The 27,506-nt window shown below is 40.3% G+C and overlaps 3 protein-coding genes across 7 annotated transcripts; 2 read left to right on the top strand and 1 right to left on the bottom strand.

The window, feature by feature from the left end:
* Positions 1-43: 43 nt before the first annotated feature.
* aida (axin interactor, dorsalization associated) lies at positions 44-8,320 on the bottom strand. Of its 3 annotated transcripts, none has more exons than XM_085132096.1 (11): positions 8,006-8,320; positions 7,217-7,283; positions 7,077-7,130; positions 5,559-5,613; positions 5,150-5,213; positions 4,739-4,842; positions 4,571-4,579; positions 2,010-2,132; positions 1,724-1,846; positions 676-793; positions 44-579 (listed from the first exon to the last, which is right to left on the bottom strand). In XM_085132096.1, the coding sequence occupies exons 1-11, from the start codon at positions 8,110-8,112 to the stop codon at positions 480-482; spliced, it is 924 nt and encodes a 307-aa protein (XP_084988222.1). In that variant the 5' UTR covers positions 8,113-8,320; the 3' UTR covers positions 44-479. The 3 variants fall into 3 exon arrangements, with proteins under 3 accessions (XP_084988222.1, XP_084988221.1, XP_084988223.1); XM_085132095.1 differs by having other exon boundaries at positions 4,571-4,582; XM_085132097.1 differs by lacking the exon at positions 4,571-4,579 and having other exon boundaries at positions 8,006-8,319.
* Positions 8,321-9,297: 977 nt separating this feature from the next.
* Positions 9,298-16,420, top strand: rnf8 (ring finger protein 8, E3 ubiquitin protein ligase). 2 transcript variants are annotated; one of them, XM_085132081.1, is made up of 10 exons: positions 9,298-9,536; positions 9,757-9,885; positions 12,340-12,794; positions 12,900-13,107; positions 14,096-14,158; positions 14,272-14,361; positions 14,451-14,558; positions 14,679-14,883; positions 15,006-15,041; positions 16,015-16,420. In XM_085132081.1, exons 1-10 carry the CDS (start codon positions 9,411-9,413, stop codon positions 16,215-16,217), a joined length of 1,623 nt encoding a protein of 540 aa, XP_084988207.1. In that variant the 5' UTR covers positions 9,298-9,410; the 3' UTR covers positions 16,218-16,420. The 2 variants fall into 2 exon arrangements, with proteins under 2 accessions (XP_084988207.1, XP_084988208.1); XM_085132082.1 differs by having other exon boundaries at positions 14,679-14,890; positions 16,015-16,116.
* A 4,075-nt stretch (positions 16,421-20,495) lies between these two features.
* On the top strand, positions 20,496-27,303 carry drc5 (dynein regulatory complex subunit 5). Of its 2 annotated transcripts, XM_085132084.1 has the most exons (6): positions 20,496-20,630; positions 22,057-22,187; positions 22,277-22,845; positions 23,297-23,353; positions 23,993-24,442; positions 26,957-27,303. In XM_085132084.1, exons 2-6 carry the CDS (start codon positions 22,091-22,093, stop codon positions 27,134-27,136), a joined length of 1,353 nt encoding a protein of 450 aa, XP_084988210.1. In that variant the 5' UTR covers positions 20,496-20,630; positions 22,057-22,090; the 3' UTR covers positions 27,137-27,303. The 2 variants fall into 2 exon arrangements, with proteins under 2 accessions (XP_084988210.1, XP_084988211.1); XM_085132085.1 differs by lacking the exon at positions 23,297-23,353 and having other exon boundaries at positions 20,497-20,630; positions 26,957-27,300.
* Positions 27,304-27,506: the final 203 nt, after the last annotated feature.

Below are 27,506 nucleotides of genomic sequence, written 5' to 3' on the forward strand. Positions count from 1 at the left end.
GTGGCTCAATGGAACAAGCTGTCGCTGTTTTGTCTTTGTCGTGTAATTTATTTCACGTCTTCCTTGGTTTGCTGAACTTAAAAGTCTAAACTGAACATTGAAGGATTCAGATGCAGATGCTCACGGCCTCTTCTTGACCCCCCGAAAAAAGAAAAAAGAAAAAAGAAAAAATATCAGTGAGCAACGGAAGACTGAAATGAGGTGGTTCGAACATGCTACTTCTGGATTCTGGAAAACGTGGTACTTCCTACACTTCACAACAAAATCAAAGACTTTAAAATCTGAGAGTGAGCTGATGCGACAGGAATCCAGCTCCGTTGACTTTACTTTCTTGAAATACTCATAGAAAAAAAAAAAAAATACCACAGGTTTTTTTGTTGTTGTTTTTTTAGTATTGCTTGATGCGATGAGGGGGAACACCACATTTTGCTGGATGTGGATGTGAGAGAGGCCTTCAAAGGTTCGAAGCGTGGTCCGACTTAGCTGTCTTTGTGTAACGTCTGATGAAGATGGAGATAAAGTGGCTTCTTTGTGAGAAGCTGCAGTTTCTTCCTCTTAAAGTCCGTGGGCTTCTTGTACCTGAAATGAAACACAGGAGCAGTTTTCACTCCACAATCGAGAGAAGATTTTTCTCAAGTTCACGCTGGAAAACGCTCATTGGATGGCGAGACTCACAGCTCAATTACGATCGGCCCGGGTTTGATCTCGTCCATTTCCATGAAGGCAAAACACTTTGTGCTGGTGAACCTCTTTTTGGGTTTGTAGTGCTTGAATTCAAAGAAGATAGCTGCTCCTGGAAAAAATGTAAACGTACCTCAAATGTTAAAGGAGGATATGAGAGAATATGTTTAGACAGACAATTCCAGTCACATTAAATCAAGAAAAATACTGGTGCTGGCCAGAGGGACTCCTCGGCCTCCTGAGAGATACACCTATTGTATCAATTTCAAATTCCCCTTGTTCCCAAGTTATCGCATTCACAAGATTTTCATGAACATAACCTCTGTCCTTGAGATCGAGTTAACTGAGATAAGAACTTGCATGAGATTTTTTAAGCGATACACCCATGGTATCAATTTCAAAATCCTAGGTGACAATATTTCTAAATTTGCAGCAGGTTGCTGTCTGTTCCTGGGCTTGGTTGTGCGTCAGGTTTCTTCCTGTTAAAAGTGAGTTTTTTCTTCCCACTGTCGCCAAGTGCTTGTTCAAAGGGGGGCGTTTGATGGTTGGGGTTTACTTTGTGTTACTGTAGGGTGTTCACCTTACAATATAAAGCGCTCTTAGGCGCCGTTGTGATTTGGCGTTATATAAATAGAACTGAAATTAATTGAATTGAATTAACTTAGGTGCCACATAGGTCACATAGGTGCCACCTATGCAGTAATAATTAACCATTAACTAATAGTAAAGTGTGGAGAATTCACAGCCAGCAAGCGGTCTTCTTTCCTGGCTCCTGCACAAACTACACAGTCAGCTATTCATTCTGGGATCAACATGACTGACAGAGACATCTTTTTATATCTGCTACATGTGAGAAGGACTGCCTGGAGTTTTTGTTTATGTGTAAAAACAGCTTTATTTTCACTGCAGGTTCATTTTCTAGTCGTCCGCTCCTCCCCGCAGGAGCTCTGTCGCCTCTACTCGGAGAACGCTGAGCAAAAAATAAATAAAAATCACACAAATTACTTGGCATGCTGTGAACCCAGCGTGTGTCGGGGACTACCTTTTGGTAATTTCTCCACATGTCTCTGGATCTCCACGTCCACACTGAAGTGAATGTACGTGTCTTCCTTTCTGGTGGCCACGGGGGTATCCTGCACCGGGTTCAGATCGACACCGTTTACATCTGCAGCCACAGGAAAAGGCGGAGAGGTTTTCATGTACAGGGGCCAGAGAGCGTGGGAGTACAGCTAAAAAGAGGGTGTGTCCAATCTGAAAGCAGCAGCTGTGAAGGTTATAAAAGCAACTCCAGGCCAGCCTGCTGAAGGCGTGCACTGTGGGATCTGTACCTTTGACACTGATGGTCATGTAAGGATCAATGCACTGTCCGGCGTCCTTTAACCCAATTTTTTCAATCCTTATTGTAAGTAGCGTCATCCCAGGCTCTGAGGGTAGCCGTGGCAACAAGGTACCTATAAAAGGGCAAAGGTCAGAAGATATTAGCAGTTAGAACTGGTTTTAAAAACTGGTTTCAAGTTCCAGTTTTACATATTTTGATCAATCCATAGGAATGATGTGTTTAATCCATTCTCCTTTTAGTCCCTATCACTTCCTGATGGTTATCTGTCTTTGGGGCTTTGTCTACAGGCAGTTTGCCAGTGAGAAGTTAGTTTACAGAGGTTTAAATCTCTTTAGCTAAATAAAGTTTGAACTACAGCAGGAAACAAAGCTGGCGAGAGGAAATAAAGTGAGCCCAAAAAATATCAAAGCTGTAGCTGTGAACCAAAAACCATCAGCTGAAAGAAGATAAAGACACATTGAAACAGAAGGGAATACAGCACAGCCAACGAGCCAATCAACAGTGGAAATAGGAAACACATGACCAAATGATGTTGTCGTTTTGAACCTAATTTGGGGGCAAAGTTTCCCACCGTGCACTGTGGAGTTTAATGAATCTGACTGGCAGTCCTGCACGTGTGTTTTAAGCCCTTGTGACTACTTAAATCAAAGTTAAGGCTCATTTAAAATTGGGGCTGCAAGTAATTGCTGGGATTTGAGCCAAGAAGTCTGCTGCTCCTTGTACATTACTCACATTTATATATAGTTTGAGCTATTGTAAGCACAAAAATATGGGTTGCTCTATTCGCCCCCACCCCGAGAATCTCACGTACTTTTGGTTTCATTATGATTAAATTGGACACAGAATTTATTGTGCTTCTTTTCTGTTGGATCAAATTTCGCAGCATTCTATGTGAACACTTTTAGAAAAGGTCATCAATGACTCTGACTTCTTATAAAGGTTGTCATCAGAAGTTTACACGCACTCATCATGGGCATGAATGCCGTGGTAGTTTTTTGGCTTTTTAATGGTTTCTGTGAACTGTTTTTTCCAGGATAGAATAATAGTGCAGCATACAGCTTTAATAACACAAGTTTTAATAGATTGTGCATTTTTTTCTCATCTCCATAGGGTCAAAGGTATACAAACAGGCTCAAATCTATACATACATTCGCATACAATCAACAATGTCTTTTAACTTAGCAAGGCTGAGGCCTTTTAACTTCTCGTTAGCAGTTGTTATTGACTACAACTAGCAGAAAATCTTTGCCGGCATAAAACAAAGATTGATCAAGTTAAGGTCTCTTGGAGAAATTTCTAAACAACTGCAGATTCCTGGATCAAACGACTTAAAACCAGGAACCAATGAGGCGCAAACTTCACATGAACTGGAAACGTCTGAAACACCAGCATCTCTGTCCACGGTGACACAATCATCATAGACTGAGACGATGTCGACCAAGAAAGAAGCTCCTGCTCCAAAACCCACACCTTCAAGTTCAACTGAAATTTGCACCTGCCCACATGAACAAGCCAAATGCCTTCTGGAGAAAACTGTTATGGTCAGACGAGACAGAGATTGAGTTATTTGGCCACAATGACAAAAGGTATGTTTGGGGTCGTAAAGGTGAGGCTTTCAAACCAAAGAAAACTGCACCAACTGTCAAGCATCATGCTCTAGGGCCTCCAAATCCTTCCATCTAACCTCAAATCAGCAGCTAGACAGTTGAAACTTTGTCACAGTTGGGTGTTCCAACAGGACAATGTTCCCAAATGCAAATCAAAACTAGTAAAATGGGAAGCAGGCTAACATTAAGCCCTTAAAATAAACTTTGGACTACGCTTAAAAGCCAGCTCTCCTCCAGGAAATCAAGCAATTTAAATAAACTTTACTAATTCTGCTGAGAAGAGTGTTCAAATATCCAATTAGAATTATGCCAGAAGCTTCTTGGTGGTTACCAAAAGCGTCTGCTTAAGGTGCAACTTGCTAAGGGACATTTAACAAAATGTAATTGTAGGTACATGGACCCTGTGTGGATTCGACAAAATACCAAATAAATAAATATTTGTTCAAGCAATTCTTGCTTTTTTAAAGTCACTAAAGCTGCATGCTGTACAATCCATCCACCCTGGAAAAATAACAAGTCAAAGAAATTATTAAAAGCCCAAAATTACCATGACATTCATGCCCATGATGACTATGTATTAACTTCTGACCACAACTGTATATTTAGAGTTTTCAAAACCTCACTTTGGAATGATGATGGAACAAGGAGATGTTAGGTTGGGTATAACACATCCTCTGAGGACAGAAATTATCTTTACTCTAATAAAGGAAATATTTCTGATTTTAATAAATGAGCTCTGAAAAAAACTGTTTGGCCAAAGCTGATGGAATCAGGCTACCTTGATCAGTGGAAAAGCTTTCCGTTGGTGAAAGAGTGAATCATTAACTTCACCTTCCAGTCACATATACCCATCTAGTTCTAAAATTAACTCTGAATGAGCCAGGATTATTCACAGTCATGCGATAGAGGACAGATTCAGACGCCTTTCATTCATAAGCTGTACCTTGCAAAGCTGCTAATGAAGCAGGCGGGAATGAGCGGTGAAGCCATGCACGGCACCAACAGAAAAGACAAAAAACAAACAAACACACGGTCAAGCGATCCTCCAAAACATGACAACATGTAACAATGACATGTGAACTCAAGCAGGTGATAAACAGGTGCAACACACCAGGAGCTCGTGGTGGAAAAGCTTCTGTTGAACCTGCTCCTGCTGTGGCATCCTCCTCCTCTTCCAGCTCGAGGTTCTCCTCTTCACCTGGAGCAAAGATTTTCCTGATGGCAAGGAACACAAACCCGCCCCCGCCCCCCCAAACACCTGATTCATTGGACTGATAAAGTTTACATATCCCTGTAAGGAAAATATTTAAAGCTTGTGACCCCCTTCACAGACACACTTTTTTTTGGAGACCTGAAGATAAAATTATCAACGCTTGTGTGTGATTACATGACTCATGTTGATCTATTAGTTATTCTTTTATTGTATTAATTCACAAAAAGCTGTAAATCCAGTAATGCTGAGACACAATGACACATGCAGCACGAGCCCAAAGCAGTAATAACACCAGTGATGGATTTTTACCTTAACGGCACCGGCTGAACATCGAATGGAAACTCTTTGTTGTAGGTGAGTACATTTCTAATTACTGTTGAAGAAAAAGGAGTTAAGTTGATTATATCACTATTAAAACATGTCAGAATATTCAGTAAATTGTCCATCAGTGTTTTTCCATCATAGAGAAATTGTTTCCACAGGCCAGAGCAAAAGGAAAAAAGAAAAATCACCAGATCAACATTTTAAATTTGTCTTTCGTTTACTAAAGTGTAATAAACACTTGTTTGCAAAATGCCCAGAAATGCATGTAGAGTTCTGTCAAATAAGGCCACACAGTTTCAGCACCTTTACTGTACACACACCAATCATGTTTTTCTGCAGAGTCGCCCCTTAGAGGCCCATTTCGAGCCAGGAAAAAACCCAGTCATACACTTACTGGTTTCCAGTTTCTTCAGGTCTTCTAAGTTGAACTCTTCCTTTGACTGAGTGCACTGAAGAAACCCAGACAAAAGATATGTTCAGTATTTGTTTTTCCTCATGAAATTATATAATTTTTTATAGCGCTGTGCAAAAGTCTTGAGCCACCCCTAATTTATTCATAATGGGAAATAGAAATGTGTGTAAACATACAGCGTATGAGGCAAAAACAACTCTAACGAGCTTGAAAGTCATGATTTATGATCACTTTTATTCATCAAGAACTGACGTCTTTTAGTCAAGCTTTCTTATGGTTTCTTTAGGTACAGCTCTCCAGGCTTCTTGAATGACATTTACAGCTCTTTCTTGGAAGTTGGTCGTCTTCTGTTCAATGTGAGACGATCTCACACTTATCTCACATTGATGTTGAGGTTCAGGCTCAGGGGAGGTCAATCCATGACTGACAGTGACTCTTTGTGTTCCTTATTCAGGAATACTTTTCCTGCATTGGCAGTGTGTTTGGGCAGAAAAACAAACACTTTCTGGACAGACCAGAATCTGATTGTACTTGTCTGTGTTCTTATTCCATCGATTTTAACAAGATCCCTAACACACACTGGCAGAAACGCAGCCCCAAATCATTACAAGGTTTTACAGATGGGTGTAGACACCCACCGCTACACCTCTCTCCTGACCCCTTCTATACTTACCGATGATGATTTGAACCAAAAATGTCAAACTTGGATTCATCGCTCCATAAAACCTTTTGGCACTGATTTCGAGTCCAGTTCTTGTTTAATTTGGCATCCCTCAGCCTTTTCTCCCCGTTTCCTTTCCTTAAGAACGCCTTCCTGACAGCCACCCTTCCACTGAGACCATTTCTGATGAGGCTTTGTTGAACAGTACATGGCTCAGCTGAAGGGTCAGATGGATCTCTCAGGTCCGCGTGTCAGGTTTTTGATGGATTTTTTCCAGTTTCTTAAGGCTTTGAAGTACTGTTTTGTATTTTAGGCCTCTCACTTCTTTTCTTCTATACTTGACACTTTTCCTTATCTTATTTTTAAGGACACCTTTTCAGTTAATAGCTCTTTGGGAATCACTTAGTCCAACAAACACAATTTTATGCTTTTAAAACTCAAAGTGTCTAAAGATAACATTTTAAATCATTTATTTGCTAAGTTGCCTGTTATGTGTAGATACAAGACCGTTTTATCCCTCAAATTAGGTGCCTTTTTATGCTTGAATGAGTCACAGGTTAGTGTTAAGTGACTTAACAAGGAAAAACTTCCCTTTGGAAATGGTCAGGTACAAGGAGTGGACCTGACCATTGGCCAATGTCCAAAGACAAACTTTGAAAGACCTTCAGAAAGCCTGGAGAACTATTGCTCAAGACCACTTTCAAAAGTGTTATATGCATAAGTAAAACTGCTGATGCTCAAATTTTACTTTTATATAATAACGATGACCTCAGCATCTCTGAAAACCTGGATATGGCCTCCTTTTTGTTGCTACTAATCATGCAGACTCCTATACAAACCTGCAAACTGGCACTTCTCATCTCCAGACATGTTGCAATCTTTGCCAGAGTTTTCTTTAAAAGAAAAAAAAAACACTCGTTAGTTTAAGTAAAGTGACAGACACTCCGGTGCAGAAGCTGCAGGCGGATGTAATGATTACCTTCTGCTCTTCGGTGAAGTCTGATGAATTTGTTGACTGGACTTCTTTTTGCAGTTGTCTTGCCAAACTAAACGAACCCACATGAAACACAGTTAGACGCGTTAATGATTCACTGCAAGACCCTGCAAGACTCCTATAAGGTAAGGTGTGTGTCTGTGCGCCCCCCTGCGGACAGTAGAAGCAGCTGCAGGGATCTAGATTTTTGCATTGTTAGTGCAGTTTTAAATAAACTATTAACTGGGAGAGAAGCTGGGCGCATTTTAAGGAAATTGCCAAGACAAAGATCTGGTCTGAGAAGCAGAAACCATTCCTCACTCAGCAGATGAAACCCACCCATAACAATGAGAGGGTGTGGCTGACTGTTTCCCAACACTCTGAGGAATACTGGCCCGTTTCTGCATTGCATGACACATAATAAAACAGACTGCTCGCAGCTCCGACCGATTTTCCATGACAGGCTACATGGACGGACTCTCCCTTAAACTCTAAAGTGCTGCTGTGGACGGAGCTAGGATGCATAAGGCAACACATCTGCTCCCCACTGCAACAACTGCCACATCACGTCATGGATGGTAGGGTTTATTTACTGCTCCGAGAGCTGACTGACAGCACACGGGCTAACTTCTTGCACCTACTGTCTCCTACATGTTTCCCTGCAGATTTTAGGGACAGGCAACCCAGAGAAGGGAAAAATAATAATAAAAAGAAGAAGAAGCACAGCGCCCGGACTGCGTTCGGGTTAAACCGGCGCTGTGGACACACAGGACACACATGTTGAATGCAACTTACATTTGGTACTCATCTATAGCCTCCACTAATTGTCCCCACGAGTCAAAGTCTGTGCCTTTCTTAAAACTGGCGTGCCATTTCTGAATAGTCTTGTTGACATCAGACATGTTGGCGGGGCGGATACTCGCGGCGCTCTCAGGGCAGCATAGCCGAGGAGGAGATTCATCTACGGGGCTTCAGCGGCAGCGGACTCGTCGGCCAGGTCATCTGCTGTCCAGAGGCGCGCGGATAGACCAGTGACACTCCGACCAAGCCCTTTCTGCCTGCTCACCCTAATATCAGCGCATCCGCAGGAGAAAGGAAGTCCCGCCTGGAGCTCGGGGTGCGCGCGTTTCGGGACTCGGGGTCGCCCGAATGGACGAAGAGCACCGCGGCGCGTTTGAGGTTTGAGTGCTGCGGGGAGAAAGAAGAGCTATTTTATTTAAAGGTGCAGGGATTTTTTTTCCAACTGTATACACCAGCAACAGTTATGAAGCAGGACTACAGTTAAAATACTGCAAAGTAACAGTGTTCATGTTTGGCTGTTTGTTTGGTTTCTCCACCTTTTCTTTTCTTTTTTTTCTTTTATTTTTAGGTATAAGCATCTTTCACTACACTGTTTTGAATTTTAAAAAACAGTAAACACAAGCTCCAACGAAAAATAATATTTATAATAAAATGCAGTATGATTGTGACTGTGTAATATCAGTTTTATTTATATAGCACCATTCCTTACACTTATACTCAACGTGCTTACCAAAAGAGATCAAAACAAAAGAAATTATAGACGTCTACAGTGTCTTAAGGCAATACAAAATGCAAGCTAACAAACACAAACTTATTATATGTAGGAATAATTAAAAGGTTTCAAGTTAAACATGTGTTATTACAACACTAACAGGGTCCACATGATTACTTTTTATTATAAAATTTAAAGTGTTATTTATTTATTTGTTTGTTTGTTTATTTATTTGTCTTGATGGTTGCTCAGTCATGCAGGCAATGAAATCCCAGACCTTATTAGCAACTCTATAAACTGTATATTCGCATTATGTGAATACACTGTTTAGAATGAAACCTGCAGTCAGCTAAGACTGAAGTTACTTGAATGAGTGACGAAACGTTTCCCGCACGTAAAACTCTACGTCTTGTTTTGTCCCTACTGTAATATGTTCATGGACACCGTAATATTTCTACTTTGGGTCTGCAAAAGCTGAATAAATTTTGAATTAATAAAAAAAACCTAAATGACTGATTCATGGGCTGTCCAAAGATAAGCGTTGAAGAACATCTGTGGCCTTTATTTCGAAAGAAATCGAAATGTCTTCCGGTTTCTCCCAGTATGTCGGGATGTGGCGGAGGAGCTGAAACAGCGCAGCTAGTGGTGTCCTTTCGGACGACTTGGCCGCTGACAGAATGAGATAAGATGGATAAAGAGACGGCGGCGGATTGCTGTGCGGCTGAAGACGATGAATATCCGGACTCGGAGGTTTTTTGTCTAATGAGAGTCGGGAGGAACTCAGACTGGCTTCGCTTGTTCGAAAACACAGAGGTGCACCTTGCTAATGTTAGCTAACGTGCTATATTTATACTAACATGAAGCTTGCTAAAGTTCGCGGCAGATTCCAGTTTACATGTTGGGTGAACATTACCCCCAATTTATGGTTAATAATTTAGAAGTGAATTAAGCTGAAGAGTGTCCCTGTCCGTTTTTATAAAACCGGAGAGATGCAGACTGGAGCTAACTAACATGTTTATTTTTGGCTGTGCAGATCACCATTGGACGTGGTGTGGATGTAACCTACCAACTACTGTCTCCCACCTGTCCCCTGATGATCTCCAGACTGCACTGCACTTTCAGGCAAAGTGAAGACGGCCACTGGACAGTGACAGACAAGAAGGTGACAACGAGCTTTATTGTGAAATATATTTTACAGCTGTGCTTGAGGTCTTTGGTACAAGTCCTGTGCAGGGATGGGCAGCACTTTCTCTAAGGGAGGCATGCTGACGTGGATAAAGTAAATAGAGCCACACGAAATTAAAACATGATGCGCATATTACTAAATTATGGCAAACCCCATTATTTTGCGAATATCTAAAAGCTAAGAATGGGTTCATGTTTTAAAATCCACCAGTATTATGTTGGCATTTGGTGAAGTTTTGAGTCAGTCTGGTTTACTGTGACATAAAGCCATAAATACACTTGAGCATCATTGTCATTGTCATTGTCAACTTTTTTATGTATTTATGTGTTCATCACAAAAAAGGATGTCAGGGAATGCCAATTTTGCCCATTTGTGTTGTAGGAAGTTTATGTTATTCTGTATATCTTTTTGTTTATTTGTCATGCACATCTTTATATAATAAGGGCAAAATAAGTATTGCAACAGATACCACAAATTGTACATAGACAAATAGCAAAAGTTTCAAACCCTTATAACTCTAGCAACATAAGATGAAAGGTTAACATCAATACCATACTAATCATATACTGTTTTATGTTCTGAGGTACACTAAAATGCAGAAGGCCAAAGGTTCAGGACCTTCAACTGCAACATCAAATCACATTAGATGTTAGGCAATGAAAATGTGACATAGATTTAGTTAAAGCGCCAATATTTTATCATTACTATTTAATGAACATTTCCCCAAAGATTGTTAAGACAGTGTGCATCCTTATGCAAACTTTCCATGCTATGGTATTTTACTTGTAGTGTAAATTACTTCATCTGCAGTTTTGCCTTTTTCTTCCTTACTCAGTGAATGAAATCTAGTCTGTTTTGGCCTTTAACAAGTGTGTTAAAGTTCACTGTCAGCACTAAGGTGGGATTTGATAAACTTCATTATAAGAATGGCTGTTTACGATAAAGTTAGATTCAAAGAGGACCAACATCTTCTGTGCATGCCTCCTTGTGTGTTGAAAGTTCTCCTTTTTAAGAGAAGAATTCAAATCCAGCGGTGATACTGACTCGAAGTTAAGATAAGATAAGATAAAACTTTAATTTATTCCTCGGGTGGGTTCCTCTGGGAAATTCGGTTTCCAAAAAAGCACAGCACCCACAGAAGTTACAAGTTACAGAATATTATATATATATATATATATATATATATATATATAAATACAAAGACATATGTAGATAAAATATACAAATGGGATAAATAGAATAAATAGGAATAAAAATAAAAATACAAGTGAATTGCACATTTCAAGTATGGAAGTCTATTGCACCGTTGACTATTAACAAAAGTATTGCACAAAAGGTAATTGCACAGTGAAGTGAAGAGGCACTACAGCTTAGTTGTTCCCCCCTCCTTTGTCCTCCTGTTTCCCCTCCCTCTCCCCTCCAGAGAGGAGTTCTCTGCAGTAGGGAATCAAAAGTGCAACAAGCATCAGTAATGTGTTCATTTTTAGCACTGACTTATGCAACACATCCTGGTGTACAATACAATGGAAAAATACCAGTTCCAGTTATGGGTTCATTTCAGTGTCTTTATCTGGGATCTGCTTAAAAAGTCCAAAATTTCTCTCTGTCAGCTCTCGGTTGTAACGCCTGTCGGTTTGTTCCATTTCAGCCTCAGCCTATCCGCGTGCAGTTCATGAATAAATCACTCTCTTTCATACTTGCTTTCATTTTGCTTTCTGAACTCAACTATGTAGTCTTTGGTAATCTCATGTACAAAAATTAGTAACTGCTCTGTCGCCCATCCCTTTTGTATGTGTCTCTGAATGAAGCTGTGGTGGGGAACGTTAATGTGGACATGACCTACAGTCTGAACGGCAGAATGACATCATTGTAAAATGTTGCATGTTTGAAAAGAGTTTCAGTGTCCTGCACACGAAGGAGTGGAATCACCTGCTGAGACGGCTCCTGAAATTGTTTCGGTGTGAGAAAATATCCTTAAACAGTTTACTCTCCACCATGTGTAAATGTCTTGGAGACAGGATGTTTAAGTAGTGTAGGCTTGTTGTGTGAACATCCCGTACAAGACACATGGACTACAAACAATCCATGGTACCTTCGTGACATCTGTCGACCACCTCTGTCATGCCACCACATGGAAATGACTCCTGTCTCCCAGCTGGGATACGGCTCTGGGTCACACCAGATGCTACAAAGTCCATGAAATTTAGTGGGTCACTTAATATTTGCATGTTTGGCCTTTCAGCCATGTGATGAGTTTGTATTTATCCATAAATACCTTTTACAGTCCTGTTATTTCCAGCAAATGGCAATATGTCTGAGCTTAAGTTTGGGCATTTGTGACTTTAAAGTACATTTAAATTCTCAAGTTAATTCAGTTTTAAATATGTTTCTGTACCAGTGTATTATATTGGTTCTGTTTTTTTTCCTCAGAGTCTCAATGGTGTTTGGGTGAATGGAACTCGTCTGCCTTCCGATAAAGCCCATCACGTCAGGCTCGGAGACTCCATACAGCTCGGAGTTCCTGTAATTGGAAACAAAGCAGAGTTTGACTATGTCGTCGTCCAGAAGCCCCTCAGAGACATTAAACGCTTCCTGGCAAAGAAACTGGTAGAGCGAGTAACTTCAAAATCTGCCCACATATCCAAGAAGCCCAAGAGGAAATTGACCATGGAAGAAGTGGAGCCATCTACCTCGAAGCCCAAACTCTACCGCTGCTCTTCTGCAGACAAGTCCTTGGCAGTGCCCTGCCCTTTATCTCCGCTAAAAGGTCAGCAGCGACTCAGTCACATAAAGCCAGAGGGAACCAGACCTGGCAGAGATGACCGTCAAGCAGAACGACCTTCAGATGGCTCCAGTGCTACCCGTGACTTTGACAACTTGCAAATGTAAGCCAGAGTAACAGCAATATAAGAAACAAATGTACCCAGTAATAAAAGAGTGAGTGAAAAATACTACTCTGAAGTTTTGTTGTCCTTGTTTATTGTCTACAGGTACAGTCAGAACATTCTGCTCTTAAGGGAGCAGGTGGATAACACCCAGAGGCAGGTCGCCTCCCTGGAGGGGGAGCCCCGACAGGCTGACCCGCTCAGAGAGGAGCAGGTCAGGGAGCTGCGGGGTCAGCTAGATACACTCAGAGCTAAAATGCACAGGATGGAGACATTAGAGAAGTCTTTTAGTGAGACTAAAAGGCTGCTAGAGGTGAGTTGTTTTTTGTTTTGTTTTATTGTAGTGTCTTTTATGTACAGGAGTTCCTTCATTAGCACCCATTTTAAAAATAGCCTCTGTTTGTTGTCTTGTTGTTACTTTTTTTTTTAAAAAGCTCCTACAAGTGACAGTTCATGCTTGATTGGCACTGCTTTGTAAGCTGCTATTTTAAATCAAATCTGTCATTAAACTTTAGTTATTTGACAGCCAGCAGGCCTCTGGTGTGAGTGTCTCTGACCAAACAGTCAGAAACAGACTCATAAGGGTGGCCTGAGGGGCTGACGTCCTCCGCTGAGGGCTGTGCTCACTGCCCTGCGCTGTGGTGCCCGATTGGGATTAGCTATAGAATACCAGAATTGGCAGGTCTCTCCTTTTCGCAGATGAGAGCGGTTCACCCAAAGCACAAATGATAGACACTGGAAAATGTTTTGCTGCCTGTAACATTGTTTAGCACAACTGATTTGGTGTTGCGTTCATGATGGTCTGCGGAGGCATATCCATTGAGGAACACACAGGCCTCTACGCTCACATAGAGGGTAAATACAGCCTCTGTGTGAAAGTAGATGCACAGATATTGGGATGATATGCTGATACGCTTTCAGCATGTTTCATGGTGATCAGCAGATGGACAAAAACTAGTCTTGGATGTTTCTCCCACTGTTATTAGTGTTATTATATTTTATCATGATTGTATGTGAGTATGCATTCATATTGGGGGGTTATGTGTCTTTCTATTCCTCTGCAAAGTGCTCTGAATTTCCTCGTGTCTGAATGGTGCTGTACAAATAAATCCAACTTGACTTGTTGCAATAGCACCACGCTCAAATTCAGTGAGCTCTCTTGGAAGGTCCATTCTTTCACAAATACCAAAGATTAAGCAGTGTAGGCCTAATACTTTTGCACCTATAATCCAAAGAATACAAGTTTTGCATAAATAATTGCAAGACTCAAAATATTCTCTTTCATCTTTTTATGCTTGTAGGAGCAGAAAACGCAGCAACAAGAGGAGCTTTTAAAAAAGCAGCTTGAAGAGGCCCTGCAAGAAGTATGTAGGATCAAACTAATTTGTGTGCAGTAGCTGTTATTATTTAGAGTGCTTGCATTTTGGTAAAGCAGAATACGTTTTAATATGTGAATTTGTTTTCCACAAACCCTTAGCAAAAGAAAGTGATAGGTGAACTTGCGCTCTCCCGACAAGGCTTTGAAGAGATTCTCTTGGCCAAAAACAAGGAGTTGGAGGTGACAAAGGTATATTTAATTAATCTATTTATTTTTTCCCTTCACATATTTCCACCTGCTTTTGCTTTCGGGGCTTCACTCCATTTCATCTGTTACAGGAGGAAAAGGAAAAGGCAAGAGCCCAAAAAGAGGAAGTAGTTACACAAGTGACCGAAGTGCTGGAGAACGAGCTTCAGTGCATCATCTGCTCAGAGCTCTTCATTGAGGTAGAGCTGATTACAGTTTAAAAGCAATTATTATGAAACTTATTATACGTTGTTTTGTCTTTGAGCTGATTTGTATACTAGACGCCTCTAAATGTCATCACCTCGGTTGATCCCCTGCAGGCCGTCATTCTGAACTGCGCTCATAGCTTCTGCTGTTACTGCATCAATCAGTGGCGCAAAAAGAAAGATGAGTGTCCCATCTGCCGGCAGGCCATCCAGTCTCAGACCCGCTGTCTGGCGCTGGACAACTGCATCGACCGTATGGTGGAAAACCTGAGCCTGGACATGAAGGCGAGGCGGCAGACCCTCATCTCTGAGAGGAAAGGTGAGAGGTGCGTTAACAGTGGTGTCCTACATCAAATACAGTCAGAGATGCATGCGTGGCATTATGATGTCTGCTTTCACTTACAAACACAAACCACTCAGAGTAAGTTTTCCTTGTTTCAGATAAGCGAGCTTTTGACCGTGAAGTCATCAGATCAGGTCAGTGGAAAGCAGTGAAATGTTTCCTTGATGCTGTTGAGTCGGTCGGCTTATTCAACGGGGAGGAGTTCAGTAGTGTGTCATCTGTGGGTGTCTGTGGATTTATATGCTGATGTCACTTTTTGGTTCATAGTGAAAAATAAAACTTTGTTCAGTCCTATGAAAAACTGAGTGTACTCCATGATTCAGTAGCTTATAGCTTGTAGTCATTTAGCAGCAATAACTTGAAGTAACCATTTTCTGTAAGACTTTAAGTCTCTCACATTGTGGAGGAATTTTGACCCACTGTTCTTTACAGTGTTGCTTAAGTTTATTGAGGTTCGTGGGTATTTGTTTATCCAAAACTCTCTTAACGTCCCACTGTAACATTTCAGTTGTTTAGGTTTGGACTTTGGGCTATTGCACCTTAATTGTTCTTTTTCACATACAGTTTGTTGTAGTTTTGCTGCTGTGCTTGTGATCATTGCTTGTTGCATGACTCAGTTTCAGCCAAGCATTAGCTGTCAAAAAATGGCTTCACATTTCACTCTCGATTGCCTTGGTACACGGAGGATTCATGGTCGACTCAAAGACTGCAGGGTGCCCAGGTCCCGTAGCTCTAAAACAACCCCAAATCATCACCCTATAGCATCAGGTGGGGTTGTGATGAGGAGAGGTGGATTTTTCAAACACAAGATGGCAGCACAATGAAGCATTTTCTCTGTATTAAAATTGCAAAAAAAATTGAGCTTTCCTACAGAAGGAGCTACAACATTATGTATAGTTGAGTTAGTCTATTAATGTGCGGTATAGTGGTGGTGAAAATGAGCATCATCTGGTCCTGATGTTGGTGGTTTTAGTTTTCATCGGGTTTGTTTTCAATTTGAAAGACAGAGCAATGCTGATCTCATCTTTTTAAAGTCTGACAAAGAGCTCGAGAGTCCCTCTTGAAATGTTTGCAAAATGCAACTTTTTGCCTTTTTGTGTTTCACAGCAGCTGAATCTGCAGAGGTGATGGTGATCCCCGACGATGACAGTAGCAGCAACAGCAACAGCGACAGCGATAGCAGCATGGTGTCCATAGATAGCAGCCTCAGCTCCGTGTTGTCTGTGGACACGGACAGTAGCATCCATTTGGAGTCCAGCTCTCCGTACAGCGGATACTCTGATGACAGTTCTGATGAAGATGAGGATTAGCCCCTTTTTCTCCTCTGGGCTGTAATATTGAATTAGACTTTTCTGCTGTTGAGTTTTGCTTTTCCATGGAATGTTCCCGGGACATTTAGGATAGAGGATGCAAAGTTTGGTCCAGGAAGGTTTATGTTTAGTTTATATTTTTTGTAAAATAATCATTTGTGTTGTCCTTATTTTCAACTAAATGAATAAAGTTTATTCATATGCATTTCAAGTTCAATTTCTGTTTCCTTATATTTCAAGTAAACCTGGGAATTCAAACTTTTGTCAGTGGCACAGAAATCCTACTAGAATGTTTTCTGGGACTCAGTACTAGCCATGCTTCATACTTTAACAATAGTGATTTGTCTTTTTTTATGGTGCCACCAGCACTAAGGGTAATCCTCTCATTTTTCCTTAAGTATTTTGATTCGTCCATTATGACCAAACACTTGCAAATTTAGAGCTCAACCAATAGCTGCAGGTGTACTGCGTGCGTTTAGTGATATATGTTTTACTTCTTTAACATTCACTGGCCCAGGTAACTAAAACTTCTGCTGTGTTTTGAAAGTTGTCACCTTGGTGTTGAGTTACATTCGCAAACAATCTCACAGTTCAAACAATGTGTTTAAACTGTGTTTAAACAACAAATGTTTAAAACTGGTACCACAGCAACATCAGCCCCTTATGACCAGACAACTATTGTGTTATCAAAAGCAGATACAAGCAGAAAAATGGGATCTAGTGGCTCTTTTATGCTTTGGAAAAGGGATGTTTAATTAGATTAGAATAGAAATATCCCTTATTGTCCCTCATTGGGGAAATTCAGGTGGTCCAGCAGCAAAGTGATAGGCAGATGGAGCATTCAGATTAAAAAAAACCAAAACAATTCACAACATAATGACAGAAAATACTGTGGAGTTATTAAGTTATTTTAAAAAAAATTAATTATTAAAATAAGAAAAAGAAAAAAACTGCAATTAGGAGACCAACATCACAGCAAGAAGATCCTGGGTCCAAATCCATCTTGTATGGTCCCCCTGTGCCTGCCTGGCTTCTTTATGGGTACTCCAGCTTCATCCCCCTGTCCAAAGAAATGCATGTTATCTTAACTGGCTGACTGTGAATGGTGGTCTGTCTCTCTATGTTAGCCTCGGGATTGGCTGACAACCTATCAGGACCCTGCCTTTCAAGTGGGATAGAGTCCAGCCCCCTATGACCCTGAATTGGATAAGGGGAAGAGAATGGATATATACGGATGGATATAAATCTCCTATGATGAAATATTTCTATGCTGATGGGCTGCAGCACAGTTTATAATGTGGTAATGCTGTAATAGTAACACTTTCCAGAGCTACTCTCATTTATTATAGCCTGCCATGGTTTCTGGCTGTGAGTCAGGGATTAGAAATCAGGAGAAGATCTGCTAACTAAACCCCAGTAAACTGAATCTTATATAGAAGTTTTGTTGGTTCAGTTTGTTTTTCCATTAAAAGAAAAAGAGGTAAAAGCACATCAATGCTGGTTAACTAGCATGAATCCATTAGGCTTTTTGTTCTTCAGTTGGAAAACATCCTCCTGCATTTAATAGGTTAACAAAACTAACAAGTCTCAGTGTGTTAGAAAAAATAAAGGCAACATGTTTTTAAAACAACATACTGTCATTTGTTTTCTGTGGCTCCCTGCCTTCAATTCATGCCCTGAGTCACCTGGGAGTTGCCCTGCCTTGCAGACAGGCTGTGGAGCTGGGAGGCTTGCAGAAAACTCTGGCAACACTCCACAGTTTACCTCAGCTCTCACTGCTTCAGCCTCATATAAACAAACAACTGAATGACTTCAAGTCTTAACATAGTGTGGGAATTTTCAGTAGCTTCGCGTGATTCATAGTTGCTGAGATTATGTTTCTTTTTTTAAAATTAGGATGTTTACATGGGCTGTTGAAGTGCACAGGCCGATATTTAAAGGGCACCACTTCCAAAAGGCTTTATTGTCATCATGACCCTTGACCATTAGAGCTGTCATCTGAAAAAGATCATGAGATCATGAGTTACTTCACAATGTTACACTTCTAAATCTACCAGCGGTGGGCGTCACATTTAAAAATAGATTTCCATCTTGGAAAGAAGCACTTTATTTTGCTAAATCCTTCTATCTTTTAGTAGTTAGACAATAGACACACGCTCTGTTGCCTGGTAACTAATGCAACAGCTCCTTGGGATCTGAAAGAAAATGAAAGAGAGATGGCACCGGCTGCTCCGGTGCAAATGCACACAGTCTTCAGACTGCAGACAGACAGCTTTGATCCTGTGTTAACTCCATGGCCTGGCTTTGGTTGAGGTCTTAATTGCACTATAATCACTGCATCTATCTAATGCTGCTGAACTGAATCACTTATTATCCCTGAGAAACAGCAATTATTCAGGAAGATGTATAAGCAAATATCCTGCCGTGCTGCACTATTTGTTAGGGGGGGAAAAGGTTGATTCCAATGTAAATATTCACACATTCTTAAATTAATTATTATTATATCTTAAAAATAAAATGCTTACATTGCCCAATGCTTGGATGGTCAATGCATTACCAGAAAGTAAAAGTAAAAGTACCCAGGCATGTTATTCTTTCTTTTGCATCTTCTGATTCGATACCTCTGGCAAACAATAGGGTTGAATAGCTGGTGGGTGGGGCTTCTATGCTCATAGCCAGAACTGTGTCCCTAAGAGAAACATTAGGGATGCCACTCTTCACTGTCATCACAGAGCTAAGAGTTAAAAGTAATAATTAAAATTGTACTTACAAAAGCCTAACTTGCTCATACACGCTTTACTTTAAATTTTGTCCTTGTTTATTACGATTTTAATAAATTATTGGAAATGTTTTTTGTTTTTCTCATTTCTCTTGTTTGCTTCATGCCGAAACATCAGAGATGCCACTCTGATCAGTAAACATGTGCACCTCTTATGTGGTGCAGTGACAACCCCTCCCTTCGAACACTGTGATTCACTCCACAGAGAGCACTGGGACAGCAGCCTACAGAGTGAGTTTGCCTTCTGTGCTGTGGATGCCTGATGTCACGCCAGTCCATTAAAGCCGGAATACGAGGGACGCGTGTGTCTGTCAGACCGCGTTACACGAGGACGACAGTGATGGACTGCCTCGGGGCTACAGTTGGAGCCTCTCGTTCCTCCATCCGAGCCGCCATCTGACTCCTGGAAGCAACCTCACGATGCCAGTAACAGCTATCTAACTGTTACTCAGTCACGCTCTCTCTGCCCAAGCATATGGGGAGCAGAGTCAGGATTGCAGCATCATGTACCTGCTTTCATCCATGCTTGAATGTTACACAACTGATGAAAGCTGATGAAGTCCACAGATGATTAATTCAAGGAACAAATTTATCCTGCATCTACTTGGTATTTGATTCGGGCACTTTAAAGCAAAGATTCACACAAATGTATGAAATTAAGTGTTACATCTTTCCACTGCATCAAAGCAGCAAGGCTACACACTCTCGTTCCGTCTTTACAATGCCAAAATGCTTTTCAGACTATGAAAAAAGTGTAATTTGTGGCTTATGTGATAACAGTGGTGTCAAGTTCAAACATCTCATTCTCTCAGTGCAATTAGCTCCTACAGCCGGCTCTAATTTGTGACTCCATCTCTATCCATGTAAAATAACTTGGCTTTAAATGATGTTTTGCTTAATAACAACCATGAGTCTCTTAAGGTGGTATTTACAGATTTCTCACCTCCTACACAGTAGCCTTGCACCTGTTTTGTTTTGCTTGTGAGACAGATGGATCCACTCCAGTGTGCTCTTTTCCAAAAGCCCCATGGTCCAGACCCAAGGTCCATCTGGCAGTTTGGTGGCTTCTGAGTGTTTCACAGCATGATCACTGCTTCCTCAGATGCAAACCTAAACACAAAGCACTCGTTTCTCTGTGAAAATAAAGCTGTGGTTGTATAAATACTGAATGTTATTTAAACATGCGATTTGTTCCAGGTAGCTTTGATTCCCAAATTAAGCAACTTATGATTGTACTCTTCTTCTCTTTCTACAGCTCATTGTTATTATTATTAATATTAGTAGTAGTGGTGGTAGTAGTAATACTATAGCTTGTCATTGTCTGTGTTGTGTATTTAAGAAAAACTGTTTCATTTCATGAAACTCGGAAATTTGCTTTCCCGAACATATACTGGTGACTCACAAAAATGAAAATGATTTCCATGTGAAATGCGTACTTCCATGTGTCTTACTAAATTTTGTATTTATTTTTTGTCCCTAAACACAGCAGTAAACAGTATATACATTACGTTTATACGTACATCGAGGTATCGGTCAACATTCAGAGTAAAAACTCAAATTTCCCAGAGACGTTAAAGTAAACTCACTGCGTTCCGTTCCCATGGGAACAGATGAACCCTAAACCAGTACTGCAGGTATGTTAGCATGTATACGACAAGGATTAGGCTGTGTATATCTAACTAAATGACATGAAACAAATATTAAATAGCTCCGTGAAGAAGTTTTTATTCGATAGCTATAACAGTGGTGGGACTACATGCTCTTAAGCTAACTATGTAAGATACCGTATTGGCCAGAAGCTAGCAACTTCTGCCCAACTTCAAAAGCAACTCAATAGCCCAATAGCTGAGCTAGTTAGACTCACCATATAACTACAATTGAAAATATAATATCTGTCTATGAAGGAAACTTTAAATGTGTGATTTATTTATTGACTTATTCTTTTTTATTATTCATTATTTATTTTTTTAGTCCACTTCTGGCTCTTATTTTGTAAAATTACTGTAATAACTTTGTTCGAACATTGTTAGGAAATAAAAACTGCACGTAATCGCAAAATGTAATCAAAGTAAGTGAGTTCGTTAAGTGAATTTAAACTAAGCTGATGCAGTTTATAAATTATTATTTTATTTATTAAGGGGGGAAAGCTATTTGAACCTACCTGGCCTGCCTGCCACCCCGTTTGTTAAATTATTATTTTAACCACATTTTCAGAAAGCTGAGTTCAATTTTCTATCCACACCCAGGACTGATCACTGCAGTGATCATTGTAGTAGACTAAAAGACCACAAAAAGTAACACACCATGCCACGGTTGAAAAAAGCTGTTGAGAAACAAAGTCATTGAGATCTATCAGTCAATGACAAAGCAATTTCTAAGGCTTTGGGACTCCAACAAACCACAGTGAGAGCCATTATCCACAAATAGACAAAACTCGGAATGGCGATGAACCTTCCCAGGAGTTGCCGGCATAGCAAAGTTACTCCAAGAGGACAGTGACGACTCATTCTGGGCAAAATGGCACTCATGGGAGAGTTCCAAGGAGAAAACCCCCGCTAACAAAAACGACACAAAGGCTCGTCTCGTGTTTGCCAAAAAATACCTTGATGATCCCCAAGACTTTTGGGAAAATATTCATCCAAAATTAGGGCCCAAATTTATCCACATTGATGTGAAAGACTTATTGCCAGTTACTGCAAATGCTTCATTACAGTTCTTGCTTCCAAGGGTTGCATAACCAGGTATTAGATTTAAGGGATAATTACTTTTTCATATCACCAGGCTATTTGTAAGGTGATGGGCCAGATAGATTTAAATAGCTTTTTCCCTTAATAAATGAAATGATACTTCATAAAAACTGCATTTTGTATTTACTCGGGCTATCTTTGTCTAATATTAAACTTAGTTTGATGTTTTGAAATATGTAAATGTGACAAATATGCAAAAGAGTTAGCAATAAGGAAGGGGGCAAATACAGCACTGTACTTTCCCCATACATTTCACTTAAAGATTTTTTAAGTGCCATGACTCTATATTATAATTCCTCTCTTTATCCTCCAGGACTAATCTTAGCCAAAGTGAAGATTGCCGTAACATGAGGAGGATCATTGCTGAAGATCTAGACTGGTCACTGGCTACAGTGTCTAGTTTGTCAAACCTCTGTCTCCAGTGCATAGTGAACAACTTTGAAGGTGGTTTATAGTATCGTTATTTTCCAAAAGTTCGCAATCTCACTTGTAATAAAGGTGGAACTTAATTGCAAAATGTATACCTGTTGCAGAAAGGCCAATATATGAAGAGCTTACATCCAGTGAGAAGGACTTCATTCAGAACAGAGTGTCCCTTTCCCTGCCTCTGCATTTCGCAGCCAATGTTTTCCCAGATGGCGTTTACTGGAAGCGATGCTGTGAGCAGAAGTGGAAAGTTTGTGACGTCTCTAATTACGGCGAAAGCTGGAAACGAATGTTTTTTGAAAGGCAGCTGGAGAACATCATTGAACTTTTTGTTCCAGGCATAACAGAGCCAAAGACAGTTCTAGACATGGTCACGCTTTGTAAAGACCACATCAAGAAGCTAAACATTGCTCAGCTTCTGCCACCTGTCAAGAAGCCGCAGACGGAGGATGAGGAGCAAGCATCAGAGCTGACACTTGCAAATGAGGATGATAAATCTGGTATGGACCACTTTGACTTTAGGATCTTGCTTGGCGAGCTTACAAACCTGGAAGAGCTGCACTTGGTGTACAAAGTGAAATCATGTGGTATGAACTTTGAATGGAGCATGTTTGAGATGACCAACCGGGACTGTGAGTCTCTTGCCGAGGCACTTAAGTCCTGTAAGAAATTAAAGGTAAGTATTGCATTAAATTACATAGTACCCATTCCAGATATCCTATCTGAAAAAAGCTCCCGCCCGACTTCGTGCAGAAATATATCCCCATTCTATGTACGTTTTTTCCATTTACACAAGCCCTCAAATAACAGGAGTGGGATTGGGTTGAAATCTGGCACCTTATTTTGTTTTCCAGCATTTTGATCCTGCAGGATAGCTGCAGGATATTTTTGGAACAAAAAAGCTCAAAAAGCTACAGCAAAATATCAGTTTTAAAACCCAGGACAAGTGTTGCACTCAAGAGTCAAAATCTATTTGTTTGCTCAATACAGTTGTTTTTCTGTGACCAACTTTGAGCATCAACATCAAAGGATGTGTCAAAAGTTCTGCAGAAAAAAATGCAAAATGTATTTTGTGTAATATTGTAATATTTTAATACTTGCAATCTATCCATTAATTTTTATCTTAGCAGAGATGCGCAGAGCCCAAGGCATTCTTAAGCAGGCCAAGAGATGTAATCTCTCATGTGAGTAATGGGTCTGCCCTGGCACCTTCTTGTACTAGTGCACACCCAAATACCTCACCTGCATCCATTAGGTATCCTAATCAGATGCCAGAAGCCCCTGACCTGGACTTTCAATGTGGAAGAGTAGCAGCTCTACTCAGAGCTCCTCCTGAATGACCAAGCTCTATCTATTTCATATTCCAATACTGATGCTCAAAGTTGATTGTAGAAGAAATTTTGCTGAACAAAAAAAAGGCTGATAAAAAATTTGATCTTATTATAGTTTTTAACTGTTTTTATGTATGTATGGATGGATGGATAGCCCATTTTTAAGCGTCTATCCGAACATCTATTCCATCTGTTTTTCTTCTACTTATCCAACAGAAACACAATGGTATGATGGTACATCTCCCCAAAAAATAAATTTTAATCCGATCAAAAAAGTGCCAAATTTCCAGCATCCACTTTGTACTTTGAGAGCTTGTAGCACTAAAAATGAAGGCAAGCATATTCTGAGGGTGTCCGCGGAGGCACTGATTCATTTTTCAATGTTTACCCATAAAACATTACTTAGCTGATTGTGTGGTGCTGATGCATAAGTATGTTATTTTTTGTGTGTTGCTTGGAAAAACCCATCACAGGTTCTTACTGTTTCCTCAGCTCTTTAGGCTCCATCTAAGCCACCTTGAGGATAAAAAGTGTCGTTTGTTGGTGAAGTACCTTTTAGACCACACCTCCCTGTGCACTCTAGATTTTTCTCACAACGTGATTGGAGACAGCGGAGCCAGAGCCATCGGCAAATTGCTCACAAAGAGCAAGCTGGAGATCCTTAACCTGTATGACAACAATATTGGCGGCCCTGGGGCCAAGGCTATAGCTCATGCCTTGTCCAAGAACACAACTCTTGTGTCCCTCAACCTATGTCTGAACCGTCTGAAGGATGAGGGTGGTCAGGCTATTTGTAAGGCCTTGTTGAACAACAAAACCCTACTTCACCTGCAACTGGGAGCCAATGGGATGACTTGGCTTACTGCGCTTTCCCTGTCTAGTATGTTAGCACAGAATAACACCCTGAAGAGCATCAATCTCTCCTGCAATACGCTGGGTGAGGTAAGAGAGCCATAAGTCTACTTTTCACAGCAAGGAAAACTGCTAAAATTAGAAACATGCTGTCTCAGAAAGATGCTGAAAAAGTAGTCTATTGTAATTCCTTATTATGTGGCTGTTTTATTATTGAAAGAAAACTGATTGCATTTCTCCGGACTGCAGAATGCATTTTATCCAAAATGTATAAATTCTGCACCCTAACCATCCTATGAAATTTGCGTTGACAAAGATAAAATTTCCATCAAAACCCTACAACCCTATATTCAAGAAAGCACTAACAGGAATAGAAAGATCGTGTTTCTGCCTTGTTAGTTAATTAAATCCAGAAGTGAATTTAAAATCCTTGTCCTCACATACAAAGTACATACAAAGTCCTGAATGACCATGCCCCTTCATATCTTGAAGACCTTTTGGTTTGATTATTATCCCAACAGAGCCCTTTATGCTCAGAGTTCCTATAATTAGAGACTAAGCCTTGAGCTACGCTATAGTGCCAAACGTATTCGCTCATCTGCCTTCTCACGCATATGAACTTAAGTGACGTCCCATTCGTAATCCATAGGGTTTAATATGATGTTGGCCCACCCTTTGGTGCTATAACAGCTTCAACTCTTCTGGGACGGCTTTCCACAAGATTTAATAGTATGTTTATGGGAATTTTTGACCATTTTACCAGAAGCACATTTGTGAGGTCAGACACTGATGTTGGACAAGAAGGTCTAGCTAGCAGTCTCCAGTCTATTTCATCCCAAAGCTATCAGATTAAGGTCAGGACTCTGTGCAGGCCACTCAAATTCTGCCACACTGAACTCGCTCATCGAGACCTTTATGGACCTTGCTTTGTACACTGGTGCACAGTCATGTTGGAACAGGAAGGGGCCATCTCCAAACTTTTCCCACAAAGTTGGAAGCATAAAATTGTCCAAAATGTCTTTGGTATTAAGAGTTCCTTTCAGTGGAACTATGAGGCCAAAGCCAGACTCATCCATCAGATTGCCAGATGGAGAAATGTGATTCATCACTCCAGAGAACATATCTCCACTGCTCTGGAGTCCAGTGGCGGCTTGCTTTACACCACTGCATTCAACGCTTTGCATTACACTTGGAATTCACTGAGCTCCTGAGAATGACCCGGTCTTTCACAAATGTTTGTAGAAACAGTCTGCATGCCCTGGTGCTTGATTTTATACACCATGGAAGTGATAGGAACCCCTAAATTAAATAATTTTGGTGAGGGAGTGGATACTTTTGGCAATATAGTGTATCAGGCGACAGACACACTCTTTAATTTTAAGGTTAGACTTCAAAACTTTCCTTTTTTTCACATGCACATCCAAGTTTCTCTTTTGATTTAACTACGTTCCTAGTGTTGTATTTGGAATCTGGAACCAAGTGCCACCAAGAAAGTGAATCCTTAACAAACATAACATTTTATGGATAAATTGGGCGTCTTTGCATAAGAATTAAGACATTTGAATAGTTTCCTTTAAATTCAGACATTCAGTTGATACATTTCTTCTTATTGTCTAGAAGTAGGTCCAAAATTATTTTATTTGCATGGTGCCCTTCTCTTCATCTCACCCTCTAGGCCCTCTATGCCATGTAGGAGGCTATTGCCATCGTAGGCTTGTAAATACCACATCACATCTTTTCATGTAATTTCATGTGTAAAATAATTAACTGATAATTAACTGATTATTCATTTATTAGAACTTTACTCAGCAACAATTAAGGATAGCATTGAAAACATCCATCTGTCCGAGCTACTAAAGTATATACGTTTTTTATTCTGTGATATTATTTCTTCTTTAATTATTTTTGACTGCTGTTTAGACCAAAGAAGCTATTTTTAATTTAGTCAACATGGCTCATAAACAGTATATCAATAAGTTATAAAACTGATAATTGATTTTAAAAAAAAAGAAAGAGAGGAAGAGTGAAACTGTTATTTTAAGTTATGGTTTCACTGTAACCACTTATTACTTGTTAAATTTGTGACAGTATTGTTAAATTTGTCAGGAATGCTGGTTTATTTTGAAAAACTCTCAAAGCATACTCACGCCTGTGCAGACACAGCACAGTGAAGTCAACAGAGCAGCTGTAAAGTACTAGGATTTTCAATTATTCATAGATATGTGTGGGAAAACATGTAATAATGGAAAACTGAGTAAGTGTTGTTTCCCCAAGAGAGGTAGATCTGAATTCCCCGTTCTCATGCTCTCTCTTCTTCGGATTTTAACTGCATATTGTATCTCTGACTGGAATACACTGCGGAGGATCAAAAATCACCCACATAGCAGAAATCCAACATGCAGTACCATCAATATTTTTGACCTTGGTTTCAGAAATAGAAATGTCTGTTTTACAAAAAACAGCAAAAGACTGGTAGCACCAGCAAAGGGGAGCTTATAAAGTGTGCCGTATTTCGAACTGCAAGGTTAGCAGTGAGATGTTTTTTCAAGGTTATTGAGGCCATCAGCAGAGCTTTTAGGTGTGTGTGTGTTTGCATTTGTGCAGGTTGGAGGGAACGCTTTGGAGGAGGCGATGTCTCGCAACACCAGTGTGACAGAATGCAGTATCCACCTGACAGACATCGAAGAGCGGAGAGTTTCCGTCATTAACCAAATGGTTTGGAACAACCAGTTTAGAAAACAAGAAACAAACCCAAGAGAGAAGAATACTGAGAATGCCAACTGATGGTTTTTATAATATAAACCCATCTTTATCAGCCGTCTGTCTTTGCAATAGATGAACATATTCATCTAAAACCACAATAAACAAAAATATGCAGCAAAATTCAACCAAATTTGGTCTAAAACACAACAGATGTAAGTGAGCCCTACACTAATTCTAACGTGAGAAAAATGCAGGATATGATGTGTCATTAAGGTCTTTAAACTATCTCAAATGAGTTGTCTGATATCTACTTAATTCATAATGATTGAAGCCGATGATTGGTTGCTGGTAGACCAGGTCATGTATCAATCATGGGTATCCTGCGCTGTCATTAGTTGTTGTTTCAAACAGTCTCCTGCAAGTTGAGCACTTGCAGGAGACTGCAAAATAC

The sequence above is a fragment of the Neolamprologus multifasciatus genome, chromosome 15 (genome assembly GCF_963576455.1).
Source record: "Neolamprologus multifasciatus chromosome 15, fNeoMul1.2, whole genome shotgun sequence".
NCBI lineage: Eukaryota > Metazoa > Chordata > Actinopteri > Cichliformes > Cichlidae > Neolamprologus > Neolamprologus multifasciatus.

Bases quoted from the DNA above. Each gene is read 5' to 3' on its own strand.
- aida (XM_085132095.1), bottom strand. From the start codon at position 8,112: ATGTCTGATGTCAACAAGACTATTCAGAAATGGCACGCCAGTTTTAAG. The intron at 5,614-7,076 runs GTTTGTATAGGA...GGGTTTCTTCAG, and splicing joins TGAGAAGTGCCAGTTTGCAG to TGCACTCAGTCAAAGGAAGA. The intron at 1,847-2,009 runs GTACAGATCCCA...CTGTGGCTGCAG, and splicing joins CATGACCATCAGTGTCAAAG to ATGTAAACGGTGTCGATCTG.
- rnf8 (XM_085132081.1), top strand. From the start codon at position 9,411: ATGGATAAAGAGACGGCGGCGGATTGCTGTGCGGCTGAAGACGATGAA. The intron at 9,537-9,756 runs GTGCACCTTGCT...TTGGCTGTGCAG, and splicing joins GCTTGTTCGAAAACACAGAG to ATCACCATTGGACGTGGTGT. The intron at 15,042-16,014 runs GTCAGTGGAAAG...TGTGTTTCACAG, and splicing joins CCGTGAAGTCATCAGATCAG to CAGCTGAATCTGCAGAGGTG.
- drc5 (XM_085132084.1), top strand. From the start codon at position 22,091: ATGAGGAGGATCATTGCTGAAGATCTAGACTGGTCACTGGCTACAGTG. The intron at 23,354-23,992 runs GTGAGTAATGGG...CTGTTTCCTCAG, and splicing joins CAAGAGATGTAATCTCTCAT to CTCTTTAGGCTCCATCTAAG. The intron at 24,443-26,956 runs GTAAGAGAGCCA...GCATTTGTGCAG, and splicing joins CCTGCAATACGCTGGGTGAG to GTTGGAGGGAACGCTTTGGA.